Source organism: Amblyomma mixtum, unplaced genomic scaffold (genome assembly GCF_055824585.1).
Source record: "Amblyomma mixtum isolate Tamu unplaced genomic scaffold, ASM5582458v1 scaffold_47, whole genome shotgun sequence".
In the NCBI taxonomy this organism is placed as follows: domain Eukaryota; kingdom Metazoa; phylum Arthropoda; class Arachnida; order Ixodida; family Ixodidae; genus Amblyomma; species Amblyomma mixtum.
Genome location: NW_028317744.1, coordinates 25,659 through 52,789, shown reverse-complemented (window position 1 = coordinate 52,789; position 27,131 = coordinate 25,659). Strand labels below are relative to the sequence as shown.

Here is a 27,131-nt window from a genome sequence, read left to right as displayed (position 1 = left end):
GACTACCATCGTATCCAGCCCATTCATATTAACCTCGAGTACATGAAGCGCACAAAAGACTGTCTTTTGTGCGCTTCATGTACTCTAGGTTAATATGAATGGGCTGGATACGATGGTAGTCGCCGAGTTTGACCTGCGCCACTCGTAAATATGGCCACTCTCGCGCTGTGCATTGGAGAGCGTCGTCTTCATCAACTTCCATCTGCCCCGTCCCACGGCACTGCATGCTCCCTGTCGTCTGCTACTTAGCAAAAATCCGTGCTTTCGCTCCGATTCGAATGTAGTAAACATTAACGATAGTTTTAATGATAGGATATGCGCATAACTGGCTCCCTCGGTCAGTGGACGACTGAATCGTGCTTTGAGATATGTGAGGTGATGAGAGAGAGAGATGTGAGCTACATGCGTTAGCGCTGAAAACATTGTGGCATACAGGCAGCACTGCAGAATAAGCCGCAGCGTTCAATGGGTTAGCTAGCTCTCGCGATCAAACATTTACTGCCACCTGCCAGGGTGGCAGGGTGGATGCGCTGCCTATCCAGTTTCCAGAACGCACTTAAGGTCAGATGCCATGCCGCGTACATTTGCCCGGTACGCCATAGCTTTCGCTTTCTAACCAGTTTCAAGAGTAGTTGAACCGCGCCTAATTTTTTCTTTGTGTGTGCGCTGTCTTTTGTGCGCTTCATCTACTCAAGCTGTGAATCAGCTTGCTCCGGAATGTGTTCTACTGCAAATTATTCTTTACATCGGTTTTGGTCGAAATCGATGAAGGTGAAATTTCGGGGCAAAATTTCGGGGGTTAGAGTGTGCAACATATTAGAAGCGACCCAGCTCGAAATTGGAGACAATATCATATAATAATGTTCAAAGTATGCATCTATATCTGGCTTCAGGCTATTGCTATGAAATCGTTACGTTCGAGGTTCAGTTGAGCATCATGCGGATATCATGGACTGAAACTCTAGTTTTGCATTACTTAGAGGTATCGCTCTAAAATTCACGCTGGCAGTGCTTTCTACCATCAGTGCTGCTGATGGGAGAAATGTGAGTTACCCATTAGAGGTGCGAAAAGTGACGTGAGTAGGAGGACAGCCGTAATCCAGAGGTCCAGTGGAGCTGGCACTGCCATTTCTCAAATTTTCAGGCTATAGAACTCATACCACATATTTCTAAGAATCTTTTTATTATCCGAAGCATATTAACGTAGGTTTCGGGCATTCGCGCGACGCCCGGCGGTGGCCACTATTGACCTTCAAGTGACCTTCAAGTAGGTCACGTGACATGACGTCACGTGATGACGTCACACCGGCTGCAGATGGGGCCTCATATCGCGCCGTCGGTCGCCTCCCGGCGGTGACCACCATTGACCTTGAAGTGAGATCACATGATGTGACGTCACGTGATGACGTCACACCGGCTGCAGATGGGGTCACATATCGCACCGTCGGACGTCGCCCGGCGGAGGCCTCCACGCTTCGATTCGCGCCACGCCAGGGATGAGGCGGCGCGCTCCCGCCGTGGCGTCAGTCTCTGTGCCCGCAACCGCGCCAGCGTCTTTGCGCCGGACGTGTATCCGGTCAAGATGCCTCCAAACGCTAAGGACATGCTTCGCATCCACTGGGCTTAATCTTGATAAGCCTCCAATTTTTTTTGTAGTTTCTTAAGACGGCGATAAAAACTACAGCACATTTCAGCAGATCTGTTGACAATTTGTAAGAGTATTAGGGTACTTGAAGGCACATCTGACTCGATTACCGTTACAATGCAGCGCGCAGCCAAGAAACTGTGGAGCATCGGATACGCGTCAAGTGCTGTACATGTCGATGTAGGTACAGTAGCGTACTTCCCAGTAGCCCTTAATGCTCCAAAAGAAATTTCTTCCGTGTGCCGAAGCAAGAATTCAGCTGCAAGAAACTGGCTTTTCTTCAGTTGAAATAAACGTACATCATTCTTGAGAAACTGCATGCAGAATTTAAAGAGCACAACACAAGAAATACTTTGCTGCCATTGGAACTTCGGGTCCTCTTAGTGACCATGTGGAGCTCAAAGTAATGACCTCGAAAATATACACTTCAAAGCTACTCACACCTCCCCCATCCCCCCCCCCCCCCCCCGCGCGCACACACTTTTCTGTGTTCTATAGGAGGATATGTTCGACGTCGTTTCTCCGCCATTTTCGTAATGTATGGTTTGAAGTTAAGCACAGTGTTATTCTGCTTTCTCAGTGAACCTTGCAGTGAAATCGGTCTACTGGTCATGCAGCTCCAATAACTTCTCGAGCAAAGACCTCATCACTTTCCCACCAGTTTACACTCCCAATAGGAGCAGCCTCCATACTTGCCGCACAGGCCTCAACAATGTGCACCGCGCTGTGAACAGAGGGGCGTTTCCAGAGCTGTTTCCTTTACATAACTATCCACCTGATTTCACCAAAGCGGTAAAAGTCAAGGTGCATTAGGCGACAGCACGTTAAAGAACCCGAGGTGGTCGATGTAATTCTTAAGGCTACCATTAAGCCACCTTTCTGTCTTTTTTTTACTGCGTCCTTTACGCATTCCGTAACAGCACGGCTTAGGCATCCACCAATAGTGAACGTGTTCCCTCTAACTCAATGAGCATTAGGGAAAGGAATAGCGGGGACAAAAGTACGAAGAACGCGCAAGCGACCGGAATAAACGATGCGCTAGCGCGAAAAAAAATTACGGCGCACTTTGACTGTCTAAAGTGCGCAGAGGCGAAAGCGTTTTCCGCATCACTTGGACTGCCTCTGTGTCACTGGTGACGTCACTACTAGATGACGTGACACATAATTAATGACTAAATACTAAGTCATGACAAATTACTACTTATAGGTAATTAGTGATTAATGACTAAATACCAATTAATTGCTTATTAATTATGCTTAAGGTTCGCCTTTAGGAGTGGAACGCGACAGCGTGTTGTAGCGCTGCCAGGGAATCCACGGAACACCACAACCCGTTCGGCGCGATGCCTTGCCCTTTGAACGGAACGCTCTTTAAGGAAAGGAAATCACGCAGTAACATTCTCACATATCTCGGTGGCCACCCGTCATCCGTTTGTAGAGGAAAGGAGGAAGTGGGAGTGAGAAAGAAGAGAAAGAGGGGTGGTAATGAAGAAATTGGAAATTGTATTTCAGAAAAGGAAATTAAGCGATAACTGTCTCACATATCTCGGTGGACAACCTTCAAAAGCGTGACACCTCTGCTGACAAGGTTCTGCTGACAGCCATCTGTCGACAACGATGAGGCATTAAAGGCTTTCGCCTTCATATTTTGTACCACCATCTGCCTCCTTGATAGAGCGGCGGTCTTCTAGGAATGCCGCCGGAACGGTATTGCAGTCCTACGGCTTCATACAGGAAGCAACGCGCTCGCAGCCCGCAGCAACAAGCCGCAACTAAATTAAAAGAAAGCGCAGGTTTGTGAAGATCGGATTGCCGGTATACGCCGAGACTCGCGCTAACTTGTTAACTCATGGTGTGGGATGCTTCTCGAACAAGGCCCAAGGCAAGCACAGCAGCACACGGCTCCGGAGGAGCAACCCGTTTGTCCGCGAAATGAACTCGCCATTCATGGACTACTAGAGGGCGCTGGTGACGCAGCTATGCATTTGAACCAGCTGTGAATGTAGAGGGCGCTTATTATCCACGAAGTTTATTAATTAACCTTCTTCCATGTACAAAGCTGGTTCATTAACGACAGGTTCTCAATGTCGCGTAAAGACACGCTCTACTAGTGGAAGACCCTAGATGACATTTTGTTTTTCGTGAATGGTAAAAAAATGGCCATTTAGTACCCGTGCTGTCACCTCACGGTAAGCAAAAAATGGCTTCGTCGAGCCCTACTTGCCCTAAATGGGACAAAGAATGTTGGAAAACAAAAGCGCTGCACTCGTCATGAGCCAGAAATGACAGTCGTCTGAGAAGAGCTTCGTGCATTAATGTGCGGTAGGGTGTAAAGAAAATTTGTAAATTTATTTAGAGGTACTATAAGCCCAAATATGTCCATGATAGCAATAGATTCACACAATCTACTATGGAAAAGGGAATAGGAGAGAACACTGATGAATAGTGCAAAAAATGCACTATTCAAAATACGTCCTTGGGTTCCATGTCCTAAATCGAGACGTGGGCTGTGAGAGACGCTGTAGTACAGATCTCATGATTATTGTACACCTTCGGCATGCTCTGATAGGCATAAAATTAGGCGCCCGTTGCTGTACATGACAGTGCTTTAATATTAGTGTTTTTCCAGCGCTAGCTCTATTAACCTATATTTTATCCGGTTTCGCGTTGTCATCGCTATCGTCCGGTCAGGATGTCCTCCTCTTCCTCCTACAATCCTCACGTCCAGTAGAAAGAAATGGGGAGAAGATGGGAAATGAGGGAGTGGAAAGGCGAAGCTAACGAGTTAGGAAGGAGAGTCATCGGGGAAAGGGGAGACTAGGTGACACGCCGCTAGCGCGGCTGCGCCAGAACGAAGACGGTCGCCATGATTCGATAAAGCAGAGTGTAAGTAGCCGCCGCAGTTTCCAAGCGTCTGCACAGCATTGGCAGTGATAACACCGCAGGGAGACACGTGGGAGGGACAACACTTGCGTTCCTCGAGGATCATGGACGCAGTGTAGACACAAAAGTGCGTTCGGAACGCGGCATGCATATGGGAGACGCACACGGCAAGAACATTTTCCAGAGCCTGCCCACAAACGCTCTTGGCGAAGAAATCTTGAAGCCCGACAAAATTAACACACTCGTCCCACACCGTCATGAGGGCGCTCATCACTAGGTTAATAATTTTCCGAAGCAGCTATCGCTGTTGATACTAGTAAAAGTGGGGTAGGCATCAGTATATCTTTTTCTCGTAGCCCCGTGCAGTGGAACGCATAAAACAGAATGCTGACCTCAGGCAATGAACACATAAAAAAGGGTGAAGCTATTAATGTTTGGTACTTTATCTTCACCACCTCAGGGCTTGTCACACAGCCGTAAGCAAGCACAGCTTTAAGCGGACAGTACGGCATTCTACCTTTTGGGTTGAAACAGCTTGCTCATAGACGTGCGAGGGAAGTAAAAAATCGTGCTGAATTTTTGTTCCACCGTTAGTATAGGATTTCCGAGGAACTCCGCTGTTTCTTTGTTTGGCTACGGGTCATATAGCGTGGAGCACTTTGGTTAGTTGGCCCGGATGCATCCGGAATGTTCCATTATTGAATACAGCTTTGGTGAACAATGCCTTCAACAGTGCAGGCACTGGAAGTTTACAGCCTTGCACTCTTACTGTGCTTAACAATCGTTTGGGTAGGCTACTTCGAATGTACCTTTCTCTCTTCCGTTGATGTTTGCCTGGCGTTCCCTTTTCCGGTCTGTCGCTGGCTGCCTGTGTGGAGAAAAAAAATCGCCTGAGGGCTGAGCAAAAGGCGTAGGGCTTTTTTTTGCAATTGACTTAAAGCCGTCATGAATATGGAGGCCAGCCTTGTGAACCTACCTTTCTGGGTTTCTTCACTTTGTGGAGCACTCCGACGGGAGGAGCTGGGTTTCGGAACGCTTCCCTGGGGACCTTTCAGTGCTTCGGCGTAGCTTGGGCTGGAGTGCGGTCTCTGCTTCTTGGATTCACGCCCGCCATTTTCTTGGTTCATTGGCTTCTGGAAGACCATAGAAAAAGCTTGCATGAAGATTCTTTTCCATGGCTGTGTGCACCTCGATCTTGTTAGTTCGTAACAGACAGATTATGAATGTTGTACCATTAGCTAAAGCTATCATGACGGAAGATTCAGGTTTTGTTCATGTCCCCCATATTAGTTTTAGGAGCGCAGGTTTTAAAAAATGGTGGGGGGCTTAGCTTTGGTTAAGCCTGGTAGGTTGCGAAAGCGAGCGCAGCGCCTCTAACGGAAGGAACGCAGTGCGCCGCGTCTGCAGGTCACGCGTGGCTACTGGCCGCCGCTGCGCGACGACTCGACTCGGTAGCCCATCTCTCACCCTGGTATGACGTCACGCTATGACGTCACTAAGCATGGTACGACGTCATAGGTCGTTCTAAATGTCTCGCGTGGCAACCGGCCGCCGCTGCGCGATGACTCGACTTCGTAGCCCATCTCTCACCCTGGTAGGACGTCAGAGGTCATTCTAAAGGTCAAACGTAGCTACCGGCCGCCGCTACGCGAAAGGCCGTTCATGAGCGTAGTATTGCTTCCGCAATAAAAAAACAATGGCGAAGTACTCCAATCAGCAGTTAGTCGAGATGACCCCTGCCAGGGCTGTCTGATGCTTAGGAAGGACCATCAGGTCCAGCAGTCTTCATCGAATGCGACACATTCGGCTTCATACGATAGAGAGGTGAACACAGTGAAGAATATCCGAGAGGAAGCAATGCAAATTGATTTCAAAGAAGTTTTGTAACAGATGGGTAGAACTAAATAAATCATTGTAATTGTAAGATCGCATTGCTTCGAAATCGCTATAATATACGGCTCCTCCTAGTAAAGCGATAAAACTACATTGCTGCGCACAGGATATTCGCCATTAAAGGTAGTCTTTCAAATCTTTGTTCTTTCAGGACACCGGTACCGTATTAGTTCCACTGCTGTTACGTTACGGCGGAGACACAGGGAACATCTTTTCGGTGTCAGGCATAGTACGGCAGCAAAACGGTCGAGAAAGCAGGATCAGCACGTTTGGGAATTTACGCCCCTAACTAACGTAACGTTCAGACCTGCATGCCAGGCAGAACATTAGGCGCGGTTTAGCTCTGGCTGAGCCTGGTCAGTTGCGTTAGCTGCGACGCTTTTCGAGTCGTGCACCGCGTTCTTCCGCCGTCTCTTAACGTCTAAAGGTGACACAGGCTACGAGGGACGCCGTAGTGGACGGCTCAGGAATTTTCTACCAACTCGGGTTCTTTATCATGCACTGACAACTGTTAGGTGCATTCTCCCTTTATTTCTGGAACTACTCAGCAAAGTGTACTCCCCAGGAAACAGATCAATTTGAAGCAAATCATTCTAGATTTCTTAGGCTGCCCAATTTTTCACTACAGAACAGGACACTAAACACCAAACTGAGGTGAGCAAGCCAATCATTTATATTGCATAATCCAATTAAGAGGAGTTTATGAAATAATTTTTATATACAGTTCTTCCACTTCAGAATCCTTCAACAGAATAATTTACAGACAAATTCATAAATATTACCTGTTTGACTTATTAGTTCAGATCTGTGCACGATTAATACGCTCCGAAGATTCAACAAGTTGTGACTTCCAGCAAATATATATCTGGGATCTATTAGTACAATGACTTAATATTAGCGCGACAGTGTTAAGGAGCTCGCGTCGCAGAAAAGCTGGTGTCGTCGCTGTGGCATTGTCGGCGCTGCCGGCGTGGTAACACGATAACTTCCAAATAAAAATGTTTTGAGAAGATACAAGGAATTGAACCCAGGTCCTTCAGATTGCGAGCCTGCACACGCAGAAGACATTCGTAGGCTCTTTAGTCCGAACTTTATAAAAGCGGACGTAGTAAATGTTTTATGGTCTATGACTTTGTGAATTGTCTTCGTGTACCCATGCGTTCAGGAGTAATATCCTTGCGGCGCTGCAATACACTATCGTGTCCCCCTCTTAAAAGGGAAGCATAAGCGTCATTGATTTTTTTTTAGCATGTCTGTTTTTCCCACCTCTTTAAAAAAAATCATTTATCCACCAGTTAACTGAAATGGTCTTTCACCTTCAGCTAGTCCTACACTGCAGGAACACGTACTTCAGATGCAGACAAGCTAGAAATTCTGGATAAGTCCACAGATTTTCATTTTTTTTTCTACAAAACGCACAGTTACCAAGCAGGTTTGCTTTCAAGTAATTGACCACATTGGGATACGGAGGGTTACGTTTCTTCATTTGAAACGTATAAACATCAATGACGTAGCTCTTGATATATCAAGCTAGCTTTTGAGTGTAATGTGATAAACGGCGATAAGACCAAAAACACTTAAAAGATCCAATCTAGACTTTCGAGCCATGTACTCTTCAGTCCTGAAAAGGATGCAGTTATTGTTTTCACAGTTTCTAGTCAACACTACGGAAGCTGTACGCAACTTGCCCTCCTTTCAATTCGGGCTGAAGAAAATTTACTCGTGTGTGTTGGTCATGCACAACCTTGAGTTTTGCATTCAAATGAAAATAAATGATGTTTTCGCCTCACCGAAGGGGGTGTCAAAGGTCTCGTTGGTTTTTTCTGTTCCTGCAAATTCAAGTAAAACTCTTAGTGAAGTTGTACAAGCCATGCAGCATCCAGCCCTTAACCACGGCTGACCAAAACAGCTGTTCTACTCCTATGGCGGTCAAAAATTTGTAGTCATTATGGCGTACGATTGGGATGTGCCACACAGCAGTTAAATATTCATTGCTTACTTTGACATTTCACCTATCTGATACGCACAAATAACTACGCGAATTCTTTAAAGCTTGAACGATCAGGCTAGCTGCGCTTGATTTCATTCTCTCCCACTGGCCACAGTCCAATCATTCATCAATGGTATTATAGTTACTGACCACCAGTACTGAAACTAGCATGAAAATCTAGGATGTGTCATGAAAAAACTAATCCAAGGGGAGTGTTTAAAAATTTCACGGCTGGAGAAAGCAGATGCGTTCAATACGTTTACTGCCCGTTAGAGAAGATTAATAAAAGTACTAGGCCGAACAAACTGAATAATTTACGGCACCCGTGATCGCCAAACAAAAACCGAAACATTAGAGTTACAAAAACTTGGTTGTGTAAATCTGGACGAGACGAAAACTGCAAATGCGAAACACTAAGAATTCTGTCACGTCTACGTGGGTGATATATTAACAGAGTATATACATATATAAGGCAATAGAATAGAGGAGCTCGTTATATATGAAAAAAGCCAAGTCTCCGAAACCAAGAAACAATGGGATGTTCATTTTTGTGGAGATTAATAGGGTAATCCTTTTTATTACTAAAAGATAACTGAATACAAAGCAGAAAAACAAAGTTCGCAAGGTTCAGCCACTGTTACACTCAAAGCTCGAGCGATAGCTCAGGCATGGCAAGGCAGATGGTCCCCACTGCTTTTCTTCCATGGCTAATAAGGCAAGCGCGGCAATTCGGCGTTATGTACACGCCATACGCTGACGTTTATGTACACGCCACCTGACAGTGACGCCATCTTGAAGAAACTCATTTAAGGTGATATGTCGAAAGTCACGGTCCACGGTGAAGGGTGAAAAGTTAAAGGTTGGAGGCAAAACTACAACGGTTCACATGAGGCACCATGATGCACCTCCTGTAGACATGGTACACCATAGGTATTTTTAACTTGCTTAAGCCTAGTTCGCAAGCGCCCCAAATCGCGAAGGTAAGATTTTCGCAATTGCCCGAGCCAAATTTGCACCTCGCCGTCGTGTCGGGCATGCTCAGTTATGATCGGATTTCGATTTTGGTCCAAATCTGCCAATGTCCAATTTCCGGGCTGACCTGGGCCAGATTTTCGGAAATGGCCCACGCCAAATTTAGAGGTCGCAACCATGTCAGGCACGGAATGGTCGGGCATTGAGTTTGGTCCAAATTGGCCAAGGTCAAATTTCGGGGGTGCTCCGGGCCAGATTCTAGAAATGAGCAGGGACAAGATCAAGGCCAATGGTCAAGGTGAGAGGTCATACCACAAAGGAGCACATGGCCACCTTGGTGGATCGTGGCGCTCATGATGTTGGCCATTCACTTATAGTGGCCATTCCCCGCGTTTAGCCGTTGTGTGTTTGGCTGTCAGTTTGTCTCTTTGTCTGAAGCCAGTTTTGTTCAATTCTGGGAGTCGTGATGCCATAGGTAGCGTAACAGGGGTCTCGAACGATTTTCAGGTGATTGGCGGCATGAATGAGGTGTCTGCTACAGCCGGCGTCATCGCTTCGGAGGATTTGGCTATTGCTACAAGCGTCTGTCATATATATATATATATATATATATATATATATATATATATATATATATATATATATATATATATATATATTACAAAAGCCAACAGCCACAGAAACCAAGGGACAGAGGAGATTTTTTAATTTATTTATCGATTTTGTGCTGTTGTTCGATTTAGAATATTACTGAATATGTTATCGCTTAAAGCTACTTGATTACAAAAGCAGAAGGAAAAACAACCACATTCCGCCGGTGGGATCCGAACCCAGGACTTCCGAATTACGCGTCCGGTGCTCTACCGCAGAGCTACGGCGACGGCCGTCAAATCTTCTGCTTTCGGGGTATTTATGTTTACAAATAACCTAACCTTCAGAGTGTTCATCAGCGCCACCCACGTTCTTAAGCGGAGGACGTAGCACGTCCTGAGTTACCGCTGATGTGACATAGAACGTCATCGAACGGCGAGGGTGGAAGCTGTGTGAGAACGCTCTTATGCTTCCTATGGCGTCAAGGCTGCCAGAACCGAGGCCCTCGCTAACCAATTAAGCAAACAAGGTAAGGGGAATAAGGGGCTCGTCATAAATATGAGAGAAGCCAACAGCCACAGAAACGAAGGGACAAAGGGGATTTTTTAATTTATTTAATGATTTTGTGATGTTGTTCGATTTAGAATATTACTGAATATGTTATCGCTCAAAGCTAATTGATTAGAAAAGCAGAAGAAAAAACAACCACAACCACACACACAGACAACCCCTCCCACACACACACACACACAACCCCTCCCCCACACACACACACGCACGCTCGCACGCACACGCACGCACACGCACGCACACGCACGCACACGCACGCACGCACGCGCACGCACGCTCACGCACGCGCACGCACACGCGCGCACACACGCGCGCACACGCACGCGCACGCGCACACAAGCAAATACGCGCACACGCACACACACAAGCGCGCGCGCGCTTGTGTGTGTATGTGTGTGTGTGTGCGCGTATGTGCTTGTGCGTGTGTGTTGCCACAAACTGAGCCCTCCTCCCTCCTAATTATAGCACACTGAAAATTTAGAAGCATTTCCAACAATATCAGACTTCCAAACAGTAATAAGCGCAATGAAGTACATGCGTACTTTTTATCTGAACTCTTTTAATACATAACCAATGTTGAGACATTAGCGGCTTTGGCAACGTAAGCCATCAACGTGCGCTAACGCGGACTACGATGGCTGGTATCACGCCACAGGAAAACTGAAATCTCCTTACCTCCTTCGCTTTGTTCACTGGGTTTGATTTGCAACTGTCTTCATGGATCTGAAAATAAAAAAAAATATCTGTCTTGTGGGGTCCCAATGGCTTTCAAACCACTTGAAAAGCCGTCCACAACCACGTGATAAATTTAAGGTGGGCACTTAAGGTTCAAGCCTGCTGTGAATCTGAAAGTGTCCTTTCACCTAAAGACCGTTACACTAAAGGCTTTAGCCATAAATAGCTTCGACCTAAAGACATTTCAACCAACGGCCTTACAGCAAAGCATTTTACCGTAAATGCCTTGAACCTAAGGGCCTTTACCAGGGAGGCATTTCTCAGTGGCCTCAGTCCTCACTGTCTGTAAGAAATGTCTAGCTTAAATGTCTATTTTAAAGCAAGAAATTGGCAACGTATAAGCAATGTGGCGCTTAGCGGTAAGCTGTGTGCGGTGCGCACAGTTCTGTTAACAGCTAAACCTCTTAGTCGCTACAAATGTGCGGGCGGAGACTTGTCGGTGCTTGAAGGCAACGCGCTTTCGCGCATCCTTCACAACTCGTACTCACTTTGCCTACCTGTCCCATGCTGCTATTTTCTGACTTCTTGACTACTTATTGCGTCCGAGAGGCGTTTGGGAGCGTCTGGCACCTTTGCACTTCAGCCTTACATGATCACGTGTCCCAGCCCTAGACGACGAACGCAACGCCTAGCACCCCTTTTCTCATGCCAGAGGGGCTCGAATGCGTATCTATTCGTAACAGAAAGCGTGTCCACAAGGAGGAAATGATCTGATGATTAAAAAAGTTTACCTGTAAATTCTTTTCGCCACCCGGCGAATCCAACTGGCTGATGAATTATTCTTTGGAGGAAAGATCACAATGCATGTTCAACTTTTTCAGTGCACCATTTCTCTTGCACTACAGCATATCGATTATGAACCAATACCAATATCCTTAACCTTTTCACCCTGCTTCAGTTGGTTTAAATAAAGGAGAAAGTGCATCGACTATATGTTTTCCGTCTCTTCGACAATGTTTCAGGGCTTTAACAAGCCCATTCGTATCGTTCATTCTTCATTTCTGCCTGAACTGCTCCATATCTGCTCGCTGTCCTTTTCTTCAAGAACCACTGAAAACCACACCAACTTTTTCGGTGCATCAAATTACTAATCACTATGATGTAATTTTGTGGCAAAGATCTGTCACAGCGAAAATGTTGCGCTGCAGTACTGCAGCTCAGCAGAAAAGTATGCGCTTCACCTCAAACTACTTTCACCACACGATATGCCGCGCATGAGTATGTAATTATAACCAATCGGTCATGTTTTCCACTCTAGATTCTAAAACCTCTCGCATTGATTTCTGCAATGTCAGCGCCAAACTTTGATTTATAAAACTGGCCTGATTAAGGGTGTCAAGAAAACTTGATTGAGGGTGTTGGGAACGTAGAAAACTACTTGCAAAACTTTGATAATGATATATATATATATATATATATATATATATATATATATATATATATATATATATATACAGGGTGTTTCACCTAAGACTTTCGGCAATTTTTAAAAATAAGCTATTTGAATTAGATGAGCGCTTTTTCTGGCATAGCATTGTCAGTGATGTAGTACATCATAATGCAGCTAAGACGTGCTAACTAGCAGGCTTGTTAACCAATATTTAATAGTTAACTTTTAAACTATTACCGTTGGGCTCCTTAATTATTGAGAGGCATGTAGCTCACCGTAAGTAATGTCCATATCCGTTTTTAGAATTTCGAGAAAGCGATTATCCTCGTTGCTGTGGCCCAACAAATTTCGCCTACATCGCGCCAAAATACGTGCGGTTTGAGAAGCTTGCAGGCAATGCAACCTCTCCAGTGAACCTAACTCGTCGAGATAGCCAAAATTTGCTGGGCCACAGCGCCGAGGATAATCGCGTTCTCGAAATTCTAAAAACGGATATGGACATTACTTACGGTGGGCTACATGCCTCTCAATAGATAAGGAGCCCAACTGTAATAGTTTAAAAGTTAACTATTAAATATTGGTTAACAAGCCTGCTAATTACCACGTCTTAGCTGAATTATGATGTACTACATCACTGACAATGCTATGCCAGTAAAAGCGCTCATCTAATTCAAATAGCTTACTTTTAAAAATTGCAGAAAATCTTAGGTGAAACACCCTGTATATATATATATAAATTCGCTTCGCTTACGAGAAAGGGCCTCAACCATTCCTTGGCTCTGACATTACCGGCAGCGAGTGGCGACGGCGCTCCAAAAAAGCGCTTCGTCAGCAGCCGCTCGCCGATGTCGCGGAAGAGCACAATTATCACCTCAGAAACGGGAGCCGCGGTTTCTTTCAATTGCCGCCCGAACCCACTCGTGCTTATCTTGGAACCGAGCGCATCACGAAGCTCTGTCCTGGGCAGCACGAAAGGAGCGAAGCGAGCGATGGTTTTAACAAAGCACGACTAGGGGCGCCGTAATGGCGGCGAATTCGGTCGCACAAAGCGCGCTGTCACGTGGTATTTTTTAAACTCCGCGGGATTTCGTTTTCCCGAATAAAAACGACCACGCTAAGTCTGAAAGAAGCCAACAGCCACAGAAACCAAGGGGCACGGGGGTTTTTAATTTATTTATTTATTTTGTGGTGTTGATCAATTTAGAATATTACTGAATATGTTATCGCTTAAAGCTAATTGATGAGAAAAGCAGAAGAAAAAACAACCACATGCCGCCGGTGGGATCCGAACCCACGACCTCCGAATTACGCGTCCGGTGCTCTACCTCTGAGCTACGGCGACGGCTGTCAAACCTTCTGCTTTCGGGGTTATTTATGTTTACAAATAACCTAACCTTGAGAGTGTTCATCAGCGCCACCCACGTTCGTAAGCGGCGGACGTGGAACGTCCTGAGTTACCGCTGGTGTGACGTAGAACGCCATCTAACGGCGAGGGTGGAAGCTGTGTGAGAACCCTCTTATGCTTCCTATGACATCAAGGCTGCCAGAACCGAGGCCCTCGCTAAGCAATTGAGCAAACAAGGGAAGGGGAATGAGGGGCTCGTTGTAAATATGAGAGAAGCCAACAGCCACAGAAACCAAGGAGCACAGGGGATTTTTTTTAATTTATTTATTTTTTAGTGGTGTTGATCAAGTAAGAATATTACTGTCGCTTAAAGCTAATTGATTAGAAAAGCAGAAGAAAAAACAACCACATGCCGCCGGTGGGATCCGAACCCACGACCTCCGAATTACGCGTCCGGTGCTCTACCTCTGAGCTACGGCGACGGCTGTCAAACCTTCTGCTTTCGGGGTTATTTATGTTTACAAATAACCTAACCTTGAGAGTGTTCATCAGCGCCACCCACGTTCGTAAGCGGCGGACGTGGAACGTCCTGAGTTACCGCTGGTGTGACGTAGAACGCCATCTAACGGCGAGGGTGGAAGCTGTGTGAGAACCCTCTTATGCTTCCTATGACATCAAGGCTGCCAGAACCGAGGCCCTCGCTAAGCAATTGAGCAAACAAGGGAAGGGGAATGAGGGGCTCGTTGTAAATATGAGAGAAGCCAACAGCCACAGAAACCAAGGAGCACAGGGGATTTTTTTTAATTTATTTATTTTTTAGTGGTGTTGATCAAGTAAGAATATTACTGTCGCTTAAAGCTAATTGATTAGAAAAGCAGAAGAAAAAACAACCACATGCCGCCGGTGGGATCCGAACCCACGACCTCCGAATTACGCGTCCGGTGCTCTACCTCTGAGCTACGGCGACGGCTGTCAAACCTTCTGCTTTCGGGGTTATTTATGTTTACAAATAACCTAACCTTGAGAGTGTTCATCAGCGCCACCCACGTTCGTAAGCGGCGGACGTGGAACGTCCTGAGTTACCGCTGGTGTGACGTAGAACGCCATCTAACGGCGAGGGTGGAAGCTGTGTGAGAACCCTCTTATGCTTCCTATGACATCAAGGCTGCCAGAACCGAGGCCCTCGCTAAGCAATTGAGCAAACAAGGGAAGGGGAATGAGGGGCTCGTTGTAAATATGAGAGAAGCCAACAGCCACAGAAACCAAGGAGCACAGGGGATTTTTTTTAATTTATTTATTTTTTAGTGGTGTTGATCAAGTAAGAATATTACTGTCGCTTAAAGCTAATTGATTAGAAAAGCAGAAGAAAAAACAACCACATGCCGCCGGTGGGATCCGAACCCACGACCTCCGAATTACGCGTCCGGTGCTCTACCTCTGAGCTACGGCGACGGCTGTCAAACCTTCTGCTTTCGGGGTTATTTATGTTTACAAATAACCTAACCTTGAGAGTGTTCATCAGCGCCACCCACGTTCGTAAGCGGCGGACGTGGAACGTCCTGAGTTACCGCTGGTGTGACGTAGAACGCCATCTAACGGCGAGGGTGGAAGCTGTGTGAGAACCCTCTTATGCTTCCTATGACATCAAGGCTGCCAGAACCGAGGCCCTCGCTAAGCAATTGAGCAAACAAGGGAAGTGGAATGAGGGGCTCGTTGTAAATATGAGAGAAGCCAACAGCCACAGAAACCAAGGAGCACAGGGGATTTTTTTTAATTTATTTATTTTTTAGTGGTGTTGATCAAGTAAGAATATTACTGTCGCTTAAAGCTAATTGATTAGAAAAGCAGAAGAAAAAACAACCACATGCCGCCGGTGGGATCCGAACCCACGACCTCCGAATTACGCGTCCGGTGCTCTACCTCTGAGCTACGGCGACGGCTGTCAAACCTTCTGCTTTCGGGGTTATTTATGTTTACAAATAACCTAACCTTGAGAGTGTTCATCAGCGCCACCCACGTTCGTAAGCGGCGGACGTGGAACGTCCTGAGTTACCGCTGGTGTGACGTAGAACGCCATCTAACGGCGAGGGTGGAAGCTGTGTGAGAACCCTCTTATGCTTCCTATGACATCAAGGCTGCCAGAACCGAGGCCCTCGCTAAGCAATTGAGCAAACAAGGGAAGGGGAATGAGGGGCTCGTTGTAAATATGAGAGAAGCCAACAGCCACAGAAACCAAGGAGCACAGGGGATTTTTTTTAATTTATTTATTTTTTAGTGGTGTTGATCAAGTAAGAATATTACTGTCGCTTAAAGCTAATTGATTAGAAAAGCAGAAGAAAAAACAACCACATGCCGCCGGTGGGATCCGAACCCACGACCTCCGAATTACGCGTCCGGTGCTCTACCTCTGAGCTACGGCGACGGCTGTCAAACCTTCTGCTTTCGGGGTTATTTATGTTTACAAATAACCTAACCTTGAGAGTGTTCATCAGCGCCACCCACGTTCGTAAGCGGCGGACGTGGAACGTCCTGAGTTACCGCTGGTGTGACGTAGAACGCCATCTAACGGCGAGGGTGGAAGCTGTGTGAGAACCCTCTTATGCTTCCTATGACATCAAGGCTGCCAGAACCGAGGCCCTCGCTAAGCAATTGAGCAAACAAGGGAAGGGGAATGAGGGGCTCGTTGTAAATATGAGAGAAGCCAACAGCCACAGAAACCAAGGAGCACAGGGGATTTTTTTTTAATTTATTTATTTTTTAGTGGTGTTGATCAAGTAAGAATATTACTGCCGCTTAAAGCTAATTGATTAGAAAAGCAGAAGAAAAAACAACCACATGCCGCCGGTGGGATCCGAACCCACGACCTCCGAATTACGCGTCCGGTGCTCTACCTCTGAGCTACGGCGACGGCTGTCAAACCTTCTGCTTTCGGGGTTATTTATGTTTACAAATAACCTAACCTTGAGAGTGTTCATCAGCGCCACCCACGTTCGTAAGCGGCGGACGTGGAACGTCCTGAGTTACCGCTGGTGTGACGTAGAACGCCATCTAACGGCGAGGGTGGAAGCTGTGTGAGAACCCTCTTATGCTTCCTATGACATCAAGGCTGCCAGAACCGAGGCCCTCGCTAAGCAATTGAGCAAACAAGGGAAGGGGAATGAGGGGCTCGTTGTAAATATGAGAGAAGCCAACAGCCACAGAAACCAAGGAGCACAGGGGATTTTTTTTAATTTATTTATTTTTTAGTGGTGTTGATCAAGTAAGAATATTACTGTCGCTTAAAGCTAATTGATTAGAAAAGCAGAAGAAAAAACAACCACATGCCGCCGGTGGGATCCGAACCCACGACCTCCGAATTACGCGTCCGGTGCTCTACCTCTGAGCTACGGCGACGGCTGTCAAACCTTCTGCTTTCGGGGTTATTTATGTTTACAAATAACCTAACCTTGAGAGTGTTCATCAGCGCCACCCACGTTCGTAAGCGGCGGACGTGGAACGTCCTGAGTTACCGCTGGTGTGACGTAGAACGCCATCTAACGGCGAGGGTGGAAGCTGTGTGAGAACCCTCTTATGCTTCCTATGACATCAAGGCTGCCAGAACCGAGGCCCTCGCTAAGCAATTGAGCAAACAAGGGAAGGGGAATGAGGGGCTCGTTGTAAATATGAGAGAAGCCAACAGCCACAGAAACCAAGGAGCACAGGGGATTTTTTTTAATTTATTTATTTTTTAGTGGTGTTGATCAAGTAAGAATATTACTGTCGCTTAAAGCTAATTGATTAGAAAAGCAGAAGAAAAAACAACCACATGCCGCCGGTGGGATCCGAACCCACGACCTCCGAATTACGCGTCCGGTGCTCTACCTCTGAGCTACGGCGACGGCTGTCAAACCTTCTGCTTTCGGGGTTATTTATGTTTACAAATAACCTAACCTTGAGAGTGTTCATCAGCGCCACCCACGTTCGTAAGCGGCGGACGTGGAACGTCCTGAGTTACCGCTGGTGTGACGTAGAACGCCATCTAACGGCGAGGGTGGAAGCTGTGTGAGAACCCTCTTATGCTTCCTATGACATCAAGGCTGCCAGAACCGAGGCCCTCGCTAAGCAATTGAGCAAACAAGGGAAGGGGAATGAGGGGCTCGTTGTAAATATGAGAGAAGCCAACAGCCACAGAAACCAAGGAGCACAGGGGATTTTTTTTAATTTATTTATTTTTTAGTGGTGTTGATCAAGTAAGAATATTACTGTCGCTTAAAGCTAATTGATTAGAAAAGCAGAAGAAAAAACAACCACATGCCGCCGGTGGGATCCGAACCCACGACCTCCGAATTACGCGTCCGGTGCTCTACCTCTGAGCTACGGCGACGGCTGTCAAACCTTCTGCTTTCGGGGTTATTTATGTTTACAAATAACCTAACCTTGAGAGTGTTCATCAGCGCCACCCACGTTCGTAAGCGGCGGACGTGGAACGTCCTGAGTTACCGCTGGTGTGACGTAGAACGCCATCTAACGGCGAGGGTGGAAGCTGTGTGAGAACCCTCTTATGCTTCCTATGACATCAAGGCTGCCAGAACCGAGGCCCTCGCTAAGCAATTGAGCAAACAAGGGAAGGGGAATGAGGGGCTCGTTGTAAATATGAGAGAAGCCAACAGCCACAGAAACCAAGGAGCACAGGGGATTTTTTTTAATTTATTTATTTTTTAGTGGTGTTGATCAAGTAAGAATATTACTGTCGCTTAAAGCTAATTGATTAGAAAAGCAGAAGAAAAAACAACCACATGCCGCCGGTGGGATCCGAACCCACGACCTCCGAATTACGCGTCCGGTGCTCTACCTCTGAGCTACGGCGACGGCTGTCAAACCTTCTGCTTTCGGGGTTATTTATGTTTACAAATAACCTAACCTTGAGAGTGTTCATCAGCGCCACCCACGTTCGTAAGCGGCGGACGTGGAACGTCCTGAGTTACCGCTGGTGTGACGTAGAACGCCATCTAACGGCGAGGGTGGAAGCTGTGTGAGAACCCTCTTATGCTTCCTATGACATCAAGGCTGCCAGAACCGAGGCCCTCGCTAAGCAATTGAGCAAACAAGGGAAGGGGAATGAGGGGCTCGTTGTAAATATGAGAGAAGCCAACAGCCACAGAAACCAAGGAGCACAGGGGATTTTTTTTAATTTATTTATTTTTTAGTGGTGTTGATCAAGTAAGAATATTACTGTCGCTTAAAGCTAATTGATTAGAAAAGCAGAAGAAAAAACAACCACATGCCGCCGGTGGGATCCGAACCCACGACCTCCGAATTACGCGTCCGGTGCTCTACCTCTGAGCTACGGCGACGGCTGTCAAACCTTCTGCTTTCGGGGTTATTTATGTTTACAAATAACCTAACCTTGAGAGTGTTCATCAGCGCCACCCACGTTCGTAAGCGGCGGACGTGGAACGTCCTGAGTTACCGCTGGTGTGACGTAGAACGCCATCTAACGGCGAGGGTGGAAGCTGTGTGAGAACCCTCTTATGCTTCCTATGACATCAAGGCTGCCAGAACCGAGGCCCTCGCTAAGCAATTGAGCAAACAAGGGAAGGGGAATGAGGGGCTCGTTGTAAATATGAGAGAAGCCAACAGCCACAGAAACCAAGGAGCACAGGGGATTTTTTTTAATTTATTTATTTTTTAGTGGTGTTGATCAAGTAAGAATATTACTGTCGCTTAAAGCTAATTGATTAGAAAAGCAGAAGAAAAAACAACCACATGCCGCCGGTGGGATCCGAACCCACGACCTCCGAATTACGCGTCCGGTGCTCTACCTCTGAGCTACGGCGACGGCTGTCAAACCTTCTGCTTTCGGGGTTATTTATGTTTACAAATAACCTAACCTTGAGAGTGTTCATCAGCGCCACCCACGTTCGTAAGCGGCGGACGTGGAACGTCCTGAGTTACCGCTGGTGTGACGTAGAACGCCATCTAACGGCGAGGGTGGAAGCTGTGTGAGAACCCTCTTATGCTTCCTATGACATCAAGGCTGCCAGAACCGAGGCCCTCGCTAAGCAATTGAGCAAACAAGGGAAGGGGAATGAGGGGCTCGTTGTAAATATGAGAGAAGCCAACAGCCACAGAAACCAAGGAGCACAGGGGATTTTTTTTAATTTATTTATTTTTTAGTGGTGTTGATCAAGTAAGAATATTACTGTCGCTTAAAGCTAATTGATTAGAAAAGCAGAAGAAAAAACAACCACATGCCGCCGGTGGGATCCGAACCCACGACCTCCGAATTACGCGTCCGGTGCTCTACCTCTGAGCTACGGCGACGGCTGTCAAACCTTCTGCTTTCGGGGTTATTTATGTTTACAAATAACCTAACCTTGAGAGTGTTCATCAGCGCCACCCACGTTCGTAAGCGGCGGACGTGGAACGTCCTGAGTTACCGCTGGTGTGACGTAGAACGCCATCTAACGGCGAGGGTGGAAGCTGTGTGAGAACCCTCTTATGCTTCCTATGACATCAAGGCTGCCAGAACCGAGGCCCTCGCTAAGCAATTGAGCAAACAAGGGAAGGGGAATGAGGGGCTCGTTGTAAATATGAGAGAAGCCAACAGCCACAGAAACCAAGGAGCACAGGGGATTTTTTTAAATTTATTTATTTTTTAGTGGTGTTGATCAAGTAAGAATATTACTGCCGCTTAAAGCTAATTGATTAGAAAAGCAGAAGAAAAAACAACCACATGCCGCCGGTGGGATCCGAACCCACGACCTCCGAATTACGCGTCCGGTGCTCTACCTCTGAGCTACGGCGACGGCTGTCAAACCTTCTGCTTTCGGGGTTATTTATGTTTACAAATAACCTAACCTTGAGAGTGTTCATCAGCGCCACCCACGTTCGTAAGGTGCGGACGTGGAACGTCCTGAGTTACCGCTGGTGTGACGTAGAACGCCATCTAACGGCGAGGGTGGAAGCTGTGTGAGAACCCTCTTATGCTTCCTATGACATCAAGGCTGCCAGAACCGAGGCCCTCGCTAAGCAATTGAGCAAACAAGGGAAGGGGAATGAGGGGCTCGTTGTAAATATGAGAGAAGCCAACAGCCACAGAAACCAAGGAGCACAGGGGATTTTTTTTAATTTATTTATTTTTTAGTGGTGTTGATCAAGTAAGAATATTACTGTCGCTTAAAGCTAATTGATTAGAAAAGCAGAAGAAAAAACAACCACATGCCGCCGGTGGGATCCGAACCCACGACCTCCGAATTACGCGTCCGGTGCTCTACCTCTGAGCTACGGCGACGGCTGTCAAACCTTCTGCTTTCGGGGTTATTTATGTTTACAAATAACCTAATCTTGAGAGTGTTCATCAGCGCCACCCACGTTCGTAAGCGGCGGACGTGGAACGTCCTGAGTTACCGCTGGTGTGACGTAGAACGCCATCTAACGGCGAGGGTGGAAGCTGTGTGAGAACCCTCTTATGCTTCCTATGACATCAAGGCTGCCAGAACCGAGGCCCTCGCTAAGCAATTGAGCAAACAAGGGAAGGGGAATGAGGGGCTCGTTGTAAATATGAGAGAAGCCAACAGCCACAGAAACCAAGGAGCACAGGGGATTTTTTTAATTTATTTATTTTTTAGTGGTGTTGATCAAGTAAGAATATTACTGTCGCTTAAAGCTAATTGATTAGAAAAGCAGAAGAAAAAACAACCACATGCCGCCGGTGGGATCCGAACCCACGACCTCCGAATTACGCGTCCGGTGCTCTACCTCTGAGCTACGGCGACGGCTGTCAAACCTTCTGCTTTCGGGGTTATTTATGTTTACAAATAACCTAACCTTGAGAGTGTTCATCAGCGCCACCCACGTTCGTAAGCGGCGGACGTGGAACGTCCTGAGTTACCGCTGGTGTGACGTAGAACGCCATCTAACGGCGAGGGTGGAAGCTGTGTGAGAACCCTCTTATGCTTCCTATGACATCAAGGCTGCCAGAACCGAGGCCCTCGCTAAGCAATTGAGCAAACAAGGGAAGGGGAATGAGGGGCTCGTTGTAAATATGAGAGAAGCCAACAGCCACAGAAACCAAGGAGCACAGGGGATTTTTTTAATTTATTTATTTTTTAGTGGTGTTGATCAAGTAAGAATATTACTGTCGCTTAAAGCTAATTGATTAGAAAAGCAGAAGAAAAAACAACCACATGCCGCCGGTGGGATCCGAACCCACGACCTCCGAATTACGCGTCCGGTGCTCTACCTCTGAGCTACGGCGACGGCTGTCAAACCTTCTGCTTTCGGGGTTATTTATGTTTACAAATAACCTAACCTTGAGAGTGTTCATCAGCGCCACCCACGTTCGTAAGCGGCGGACGTGGAACGTCCTGAGTTACCGCTGGTGTGACGTAGAACGCCATCTAACGGCGAGGGTGGAAGCTGTGTGAGAACCCTCTTATGCTTCCTATGACATCAAGGCTGCCAGAACCGAGGCCCTCGCTAAGCAATTGAGCAAACAAGGGAAGGGGAATGAGGGGCTCGTTGTAAATATGAGAGAAGCCAACAGCCACAGAAACCAAGGAGCACAGGGGATTTTTTTTAATTTATTTATTTTTAGTGGTGTTGATCAAGTAAGAATATTACTGTCGCTTAAAGCTAATTGATTAGAAAAGCAGAAGAAAAAACAACCACATGCCGCCGGTGGGATCCGAACCCACGACCTCCGAATTACGCGTCCGGTGCTCTACCTCTGAGCTACGGCGACGGCTGTCAAACCTTCTGCTTTCGGGGTTATTTATGTTTACAAATAACCTAACCTTGAGAGTGTTCATCAGCGCCAGCCACGTTCGTAAGCGGCGGACGTGGAACGTCCTGAGTTACCGCTGGTGTGACGTAGAACGCCATCTAACGGCGAGGGTGGAAGCTGTGTGAGAACCCTCTTATGCTTCCTATGACATCAAGGCTGCCAGAACCGAGGCCCTCGCTAAGCAATTGAGCAAACAAGGGAAGGGGAATGAGGGGCTCGTTGTAAATATGAGAGAAGCCAACAGCCACAGAAACCAAGGAGCACAGGGGATTTTTTTTAATTTATTTATTTTTTAGTGGTGTTGATCAAGTAAGAATATTACTGTCGCTTAAAGCTAATTGATTAGAAAAGCAGAAGAAAAAACAACCACATGCCGCCGGTGGGATCCGAACCCACGACCTCCGAATTACGCGTCCGGTGCTCTACCTCTGAGCTACGGCGACGGCTGTCAAACCTTCTGCTTTCGGGGTTATTTATGTTTACAAATAACCTAACCTTGAGAGTGTTCATCAGCGCCACCCACGTTCGTAAGCGGCGGACGTGGAACGTCCTGAGTTACCGCTGGTGTGACGTAGAACGCCATCTAACGGCGAGGGTGGAAGCTGTGTGAGAACCCTCTTATGCTTCCTATGACATCAAGGCTGCCAGAACCGAGGCCCTCGCTAAGCAATTGAGCAAACAAGGGAAGGGGAATGAGGGGCTCGTTGTAAATATGAGAGAAGCCAACAGCCACAGAAACCAAGGAGCACAGGGGATTTTTTTTAATTTATTTATTTTTTAGTGGTGTTGATCAAGTAAGAATATTACTGTCGCTTAAAGCTAATTGATTAGAAAAGCAGAAGAAAAAACAACCACATGCCGCCGGTGGGATCCCAACCCACGACCTCCGAATTACGCGTCCGGTGCTCTACCTCTGAGCTACGGCGACGGCTGTCAAACCTTCTGCTTTCGGGGTTATTTATGTTTACAAATAACCTAACCTTGAGAGTGTTCATCAGCGCCACCCACGTTCGTAAGCGGCGGACGTGGAACGTCCTGAGTTACCGCTGGTGTGACGTAGAACGCCATCTAACGGCGAGGGTGGAAGCTGTGTGAGAACCCTCTTATGCTTCCTATGACATCAAGGCTGCCAGAACCGAGGCCCTCGCTAAGCAATTGAGCAAACAAGGGAAGGGGAATGAGGGGCTCGTTGTAAATATGAGAGAAGCCAACAGCCACAGAAACCAAGGAGCACAGGGGATTTTTTTTAATTTATTTATTTTTTAGTGGTGTTGATCAAGTAAGAATATTACTGCCGCTTAAAGCTAATTGATTAGAAAAGCAGAAGAAAAAACAACCACATGCCGCCGGTGGGATCCGAACCCACGACCTCCGAATTAGGCGTCCGGTGCTCTACCTCTGAGCTACGGCGACGGCTGTCAAACCTTCTGCTTTCGGGGTTATTTATGTTTACAAATAACCTAACCTTGAGAGTGTTCATCAGCGCCACCCACGTTCGTAAGCGGCGGACGTGGAACGTCCTGAGTTACCGCTGGTGTGACGTAGAACGCCATCTAACGGCGAGGGTGGAAGCTGTGTGAGAACCCTCTTATGCTTCCTATGACATCAAGGCTGCCAGAACCGAGGCCCTCGCTAAGCAATTGAGCAAACAAGGGAAGGGGAATGAGGGGCTCGTTGTAAATATGAGAGAAGCCAACAGCCACAGAAACCAAGGAGCACAGGGGATTTTTTTTAATTTATTTATTTTTTAGTGGTGTTGATCAAGTAAGAATATTACTGTCGCTTAAAGCTAATTGATTAGAAAAGCAGAAGAAAAAACAACCACATGCCGCCGGTGGGATCCGAACCCACGACCTCCGAATTACGCGTCCGGTGCTCTACCTCTGAGCTACGGCGACGGCTGTCAAACCTTCTGCTTTCGGGGTTATTTATGTTTACAAATAACCTAACCTTGAGAGTGTTCATCAGCGCCACCCACGTTCGTAAGCGGCGGACGTGGAACGTCCTGAGTTACCGCTGGTGTGACGTAGAACGCCATCTAACGGCGAGGGTGGAAGCTGTGTGAGAACCCTCTTATGCTTCCTATGACATCAAGGCTGCCAGAACCGAGGCCCTCGCTAAGCAATTGAGCAAACAAGGGAAGGGGAATGAGGGGCTCGTTGTAAATATGAGAGAAGCCAACAGCCACAGAAACCAAGGAGCACAGGGGATTTTTTTTAATTTATTTATTTTTTAGTGGTGTTGATCAAGTAAGAATATTACTGTCGCTTAAAGCTAATTGATTAGAAAAGCAGAAGAAAAAACAACCACATGCCGCCGGTGGGATCCGAACCCACGACCTCCGAATTACGCGTCCGGTGCTCTACCTCTGAGCTACGGCGACGGCTGTCAAACCTTCTGCTTTCGGGGTTATTTATGTTTACAAATAACCTAACCTTGAGAGTGTTCATCAGCGCCACCCACGTTCGTAAGCGGCGGACGTGGAACGTCCTGAGTTACCGCTGGTGTGACGTAGAACGCCATCTAACGGCGAGGGTGGAAGCTGTGTGAGAACCCTCTTATGCTTCCTATGACATCAAGGCTGCCAGAACCGAGGCCCTTGCTTAGCGAGGGCCTCGGTTCTCACACAGCTCACACAGCTTCACACAGGGTTCTCACACAGCTTCCACCCTCGCCGTTAGATGGCGTTCTACGTCACACCAGCGGTAACTCAGGACGTTCCACGTCCGCCGCTTACGAACGTGGGTGGCGCTGATGAACACTCTCAAGGTTAGGTTATTCGTAAACATAAATAACCCCGAAAGCAGAAGGTTTGACAGCCGTCGCCGTAGCTCAGAGGTAGAGCACCGGACGCGTAATTCGGAGGTCGTGGGTTCGGATCCCACCGGCGGCATGTGGTTGTTTTTTCTTCTGCTTTTCTAATCAATTAGCTTTAAGCGACAGTAATATTCTTACTTGATCAACACCACTAAAAAATAAATAAATTAAAAAAATCCCCTGTGCTCCTTGGTTTCTGTGGCTGTTGGCTTCTCTCATATTTACAACGAGCCCCTCATTCCCCTTCCCTTGTTTGCTCAATTGCTTAGCGAGGGCCTCGGTTCTGGCAGCCTTGATGTCATAGGAAGCATAAGAGGGTTCTCACACAGCTTCCACCCTCGCCGTTAGATGGCGTTCTACGTCACACCAGCGGTAACTCAGGACGTTCCACGTCCGCCGCTTACGAACGTGGGTGGCGCTGATGAACACTCTCAAGGTTAGGTTATTTGTAAACATAAATAACCCCGAAAGCAGAAGGTTTGACAGCCGTCGCCGTAGCTCAGAGGTAGAGCACCGGACGCGTAATTCGGAGGTCGTGGGTTCGGATCCCACCGGCGGCATGTGGTTGTTTTTTCTTCTGCTTTTCTAATCAATTAGCTTTAAGCGACAGTAATATTCTTACTTGATCAACACCACTAAAAATAAATAAATTAAAAAAAATCCCCTGTGCTCCTTGGTTTCTGTGGCTGTTGGCTTCTCTCATATTTACAACGAGCCCCTCATTCCCCTTCCCTTGTTTGCTCAATTGCTTAGCGAGGGCCTCGGTTCTGGCAGCCTTGATGTCATAGGAAGCATAAGAGGGTTCTCACACAGCTTCCACCCTCGCCGTTAGATGGCGTTCTACGTCACACCAGCGGTAACTCAGGACGTTCCACGTCCGCCGCTTACGAACGTGGGTGGCGCTGATGAACACTCTCAAGGTTAGGTTATTTGTAAACATAAATAACCCCGAAAGCAGAAGGTTTGACAGCCGTCGCCGTAGCTCAGAGGTAGAGCACCGGACGCGTAATTCGGAGGTCGTGGGTTCGGATCCCACCGGCGGCATGTGGTTGTTTTTTCTTCTGCTTTTCTAATCAATTAGCTTTAAGCGACAGTAATATTCTTACTTGATCAACACCACTAAAAAATAAATAAATTAAAAAAAATCCCCTGTGCTCCTTGGTTTCTGTGGCTGTTGGCTTCTCTCATATTTACAACGAGCCCCTCATTCCCCTTCCCTTGTTTGCTCAATTGCTTAGCGAGGGCCTCGGTTCTGGCAGCCTTGATGTCATAGGAAGCATAAGAGGGTTCTCACACAGCTTCCACCCTCGCCGTTAGATGGCGTTCTACGTCACACCAGCGGTAACTCAGGACGTTCCACGTCCGCCGCTTACGAACGTGGGTGGCGCTGATGAACACTCTCAAGGTTAGGTTATTTGTAAACATAAATAACCCCGAAAGCAGAAGGTTTGACAGCCGTCGCCGTAGCTCAGAGGTAGAGCACCGGACGCGTAATTCGGAGGTCGTGGGTTCGGATCCCACCGGCGGCATGTG

The 27,131-nt window shown here is 47.1% G+C and overlaps 1 protein-coding gene and 1 non-coding gene across 7 annotated transcripts in view; both read right to left on the bottom strand.

Annotated features, from left to right (window-relative positions):
• The window catches only part of LOC149324355 (uncharacterized), a 62,672-nt gene that overhangs the window by 13,233 nt on the left and 22,308 nt on the right, over positions 1–27,131 (bottom strand). For all 6 annotated transcript variants that reach the window (XM_089565582.1, XM_089565581.1, XM_089565580.1 and 3 more), the window contains 4 exons: positions 11,220–11,267; positions 8,212–8,250; positions 5,505–5,661; positions 5,338–5,396 (listed from right to left, as the gene is read on the bottom strand). In XM_089565582.1, coding sequence (XP_089421708.1) covers positions 5,338–5,396; positions 5,505–5,661; positions 8,212–8,250; positions 11,220–11,267 — 303 coding nt within the window. The remainder of the gene's footprint in view (positions 1–5,337; positions 5,397–5,504; positions 5,662–8,211; positions 8,251–11,219; positions 11,268–27,131) is intronic.
• Positions 24,123–24,194, bottom strand: TRNAR-CCU (transfer RNA arginine (anticodon CCU)). Its single transcript has one exon. It is a non-coding gene; the product is annotated as a tRNA-Arg (tRNA).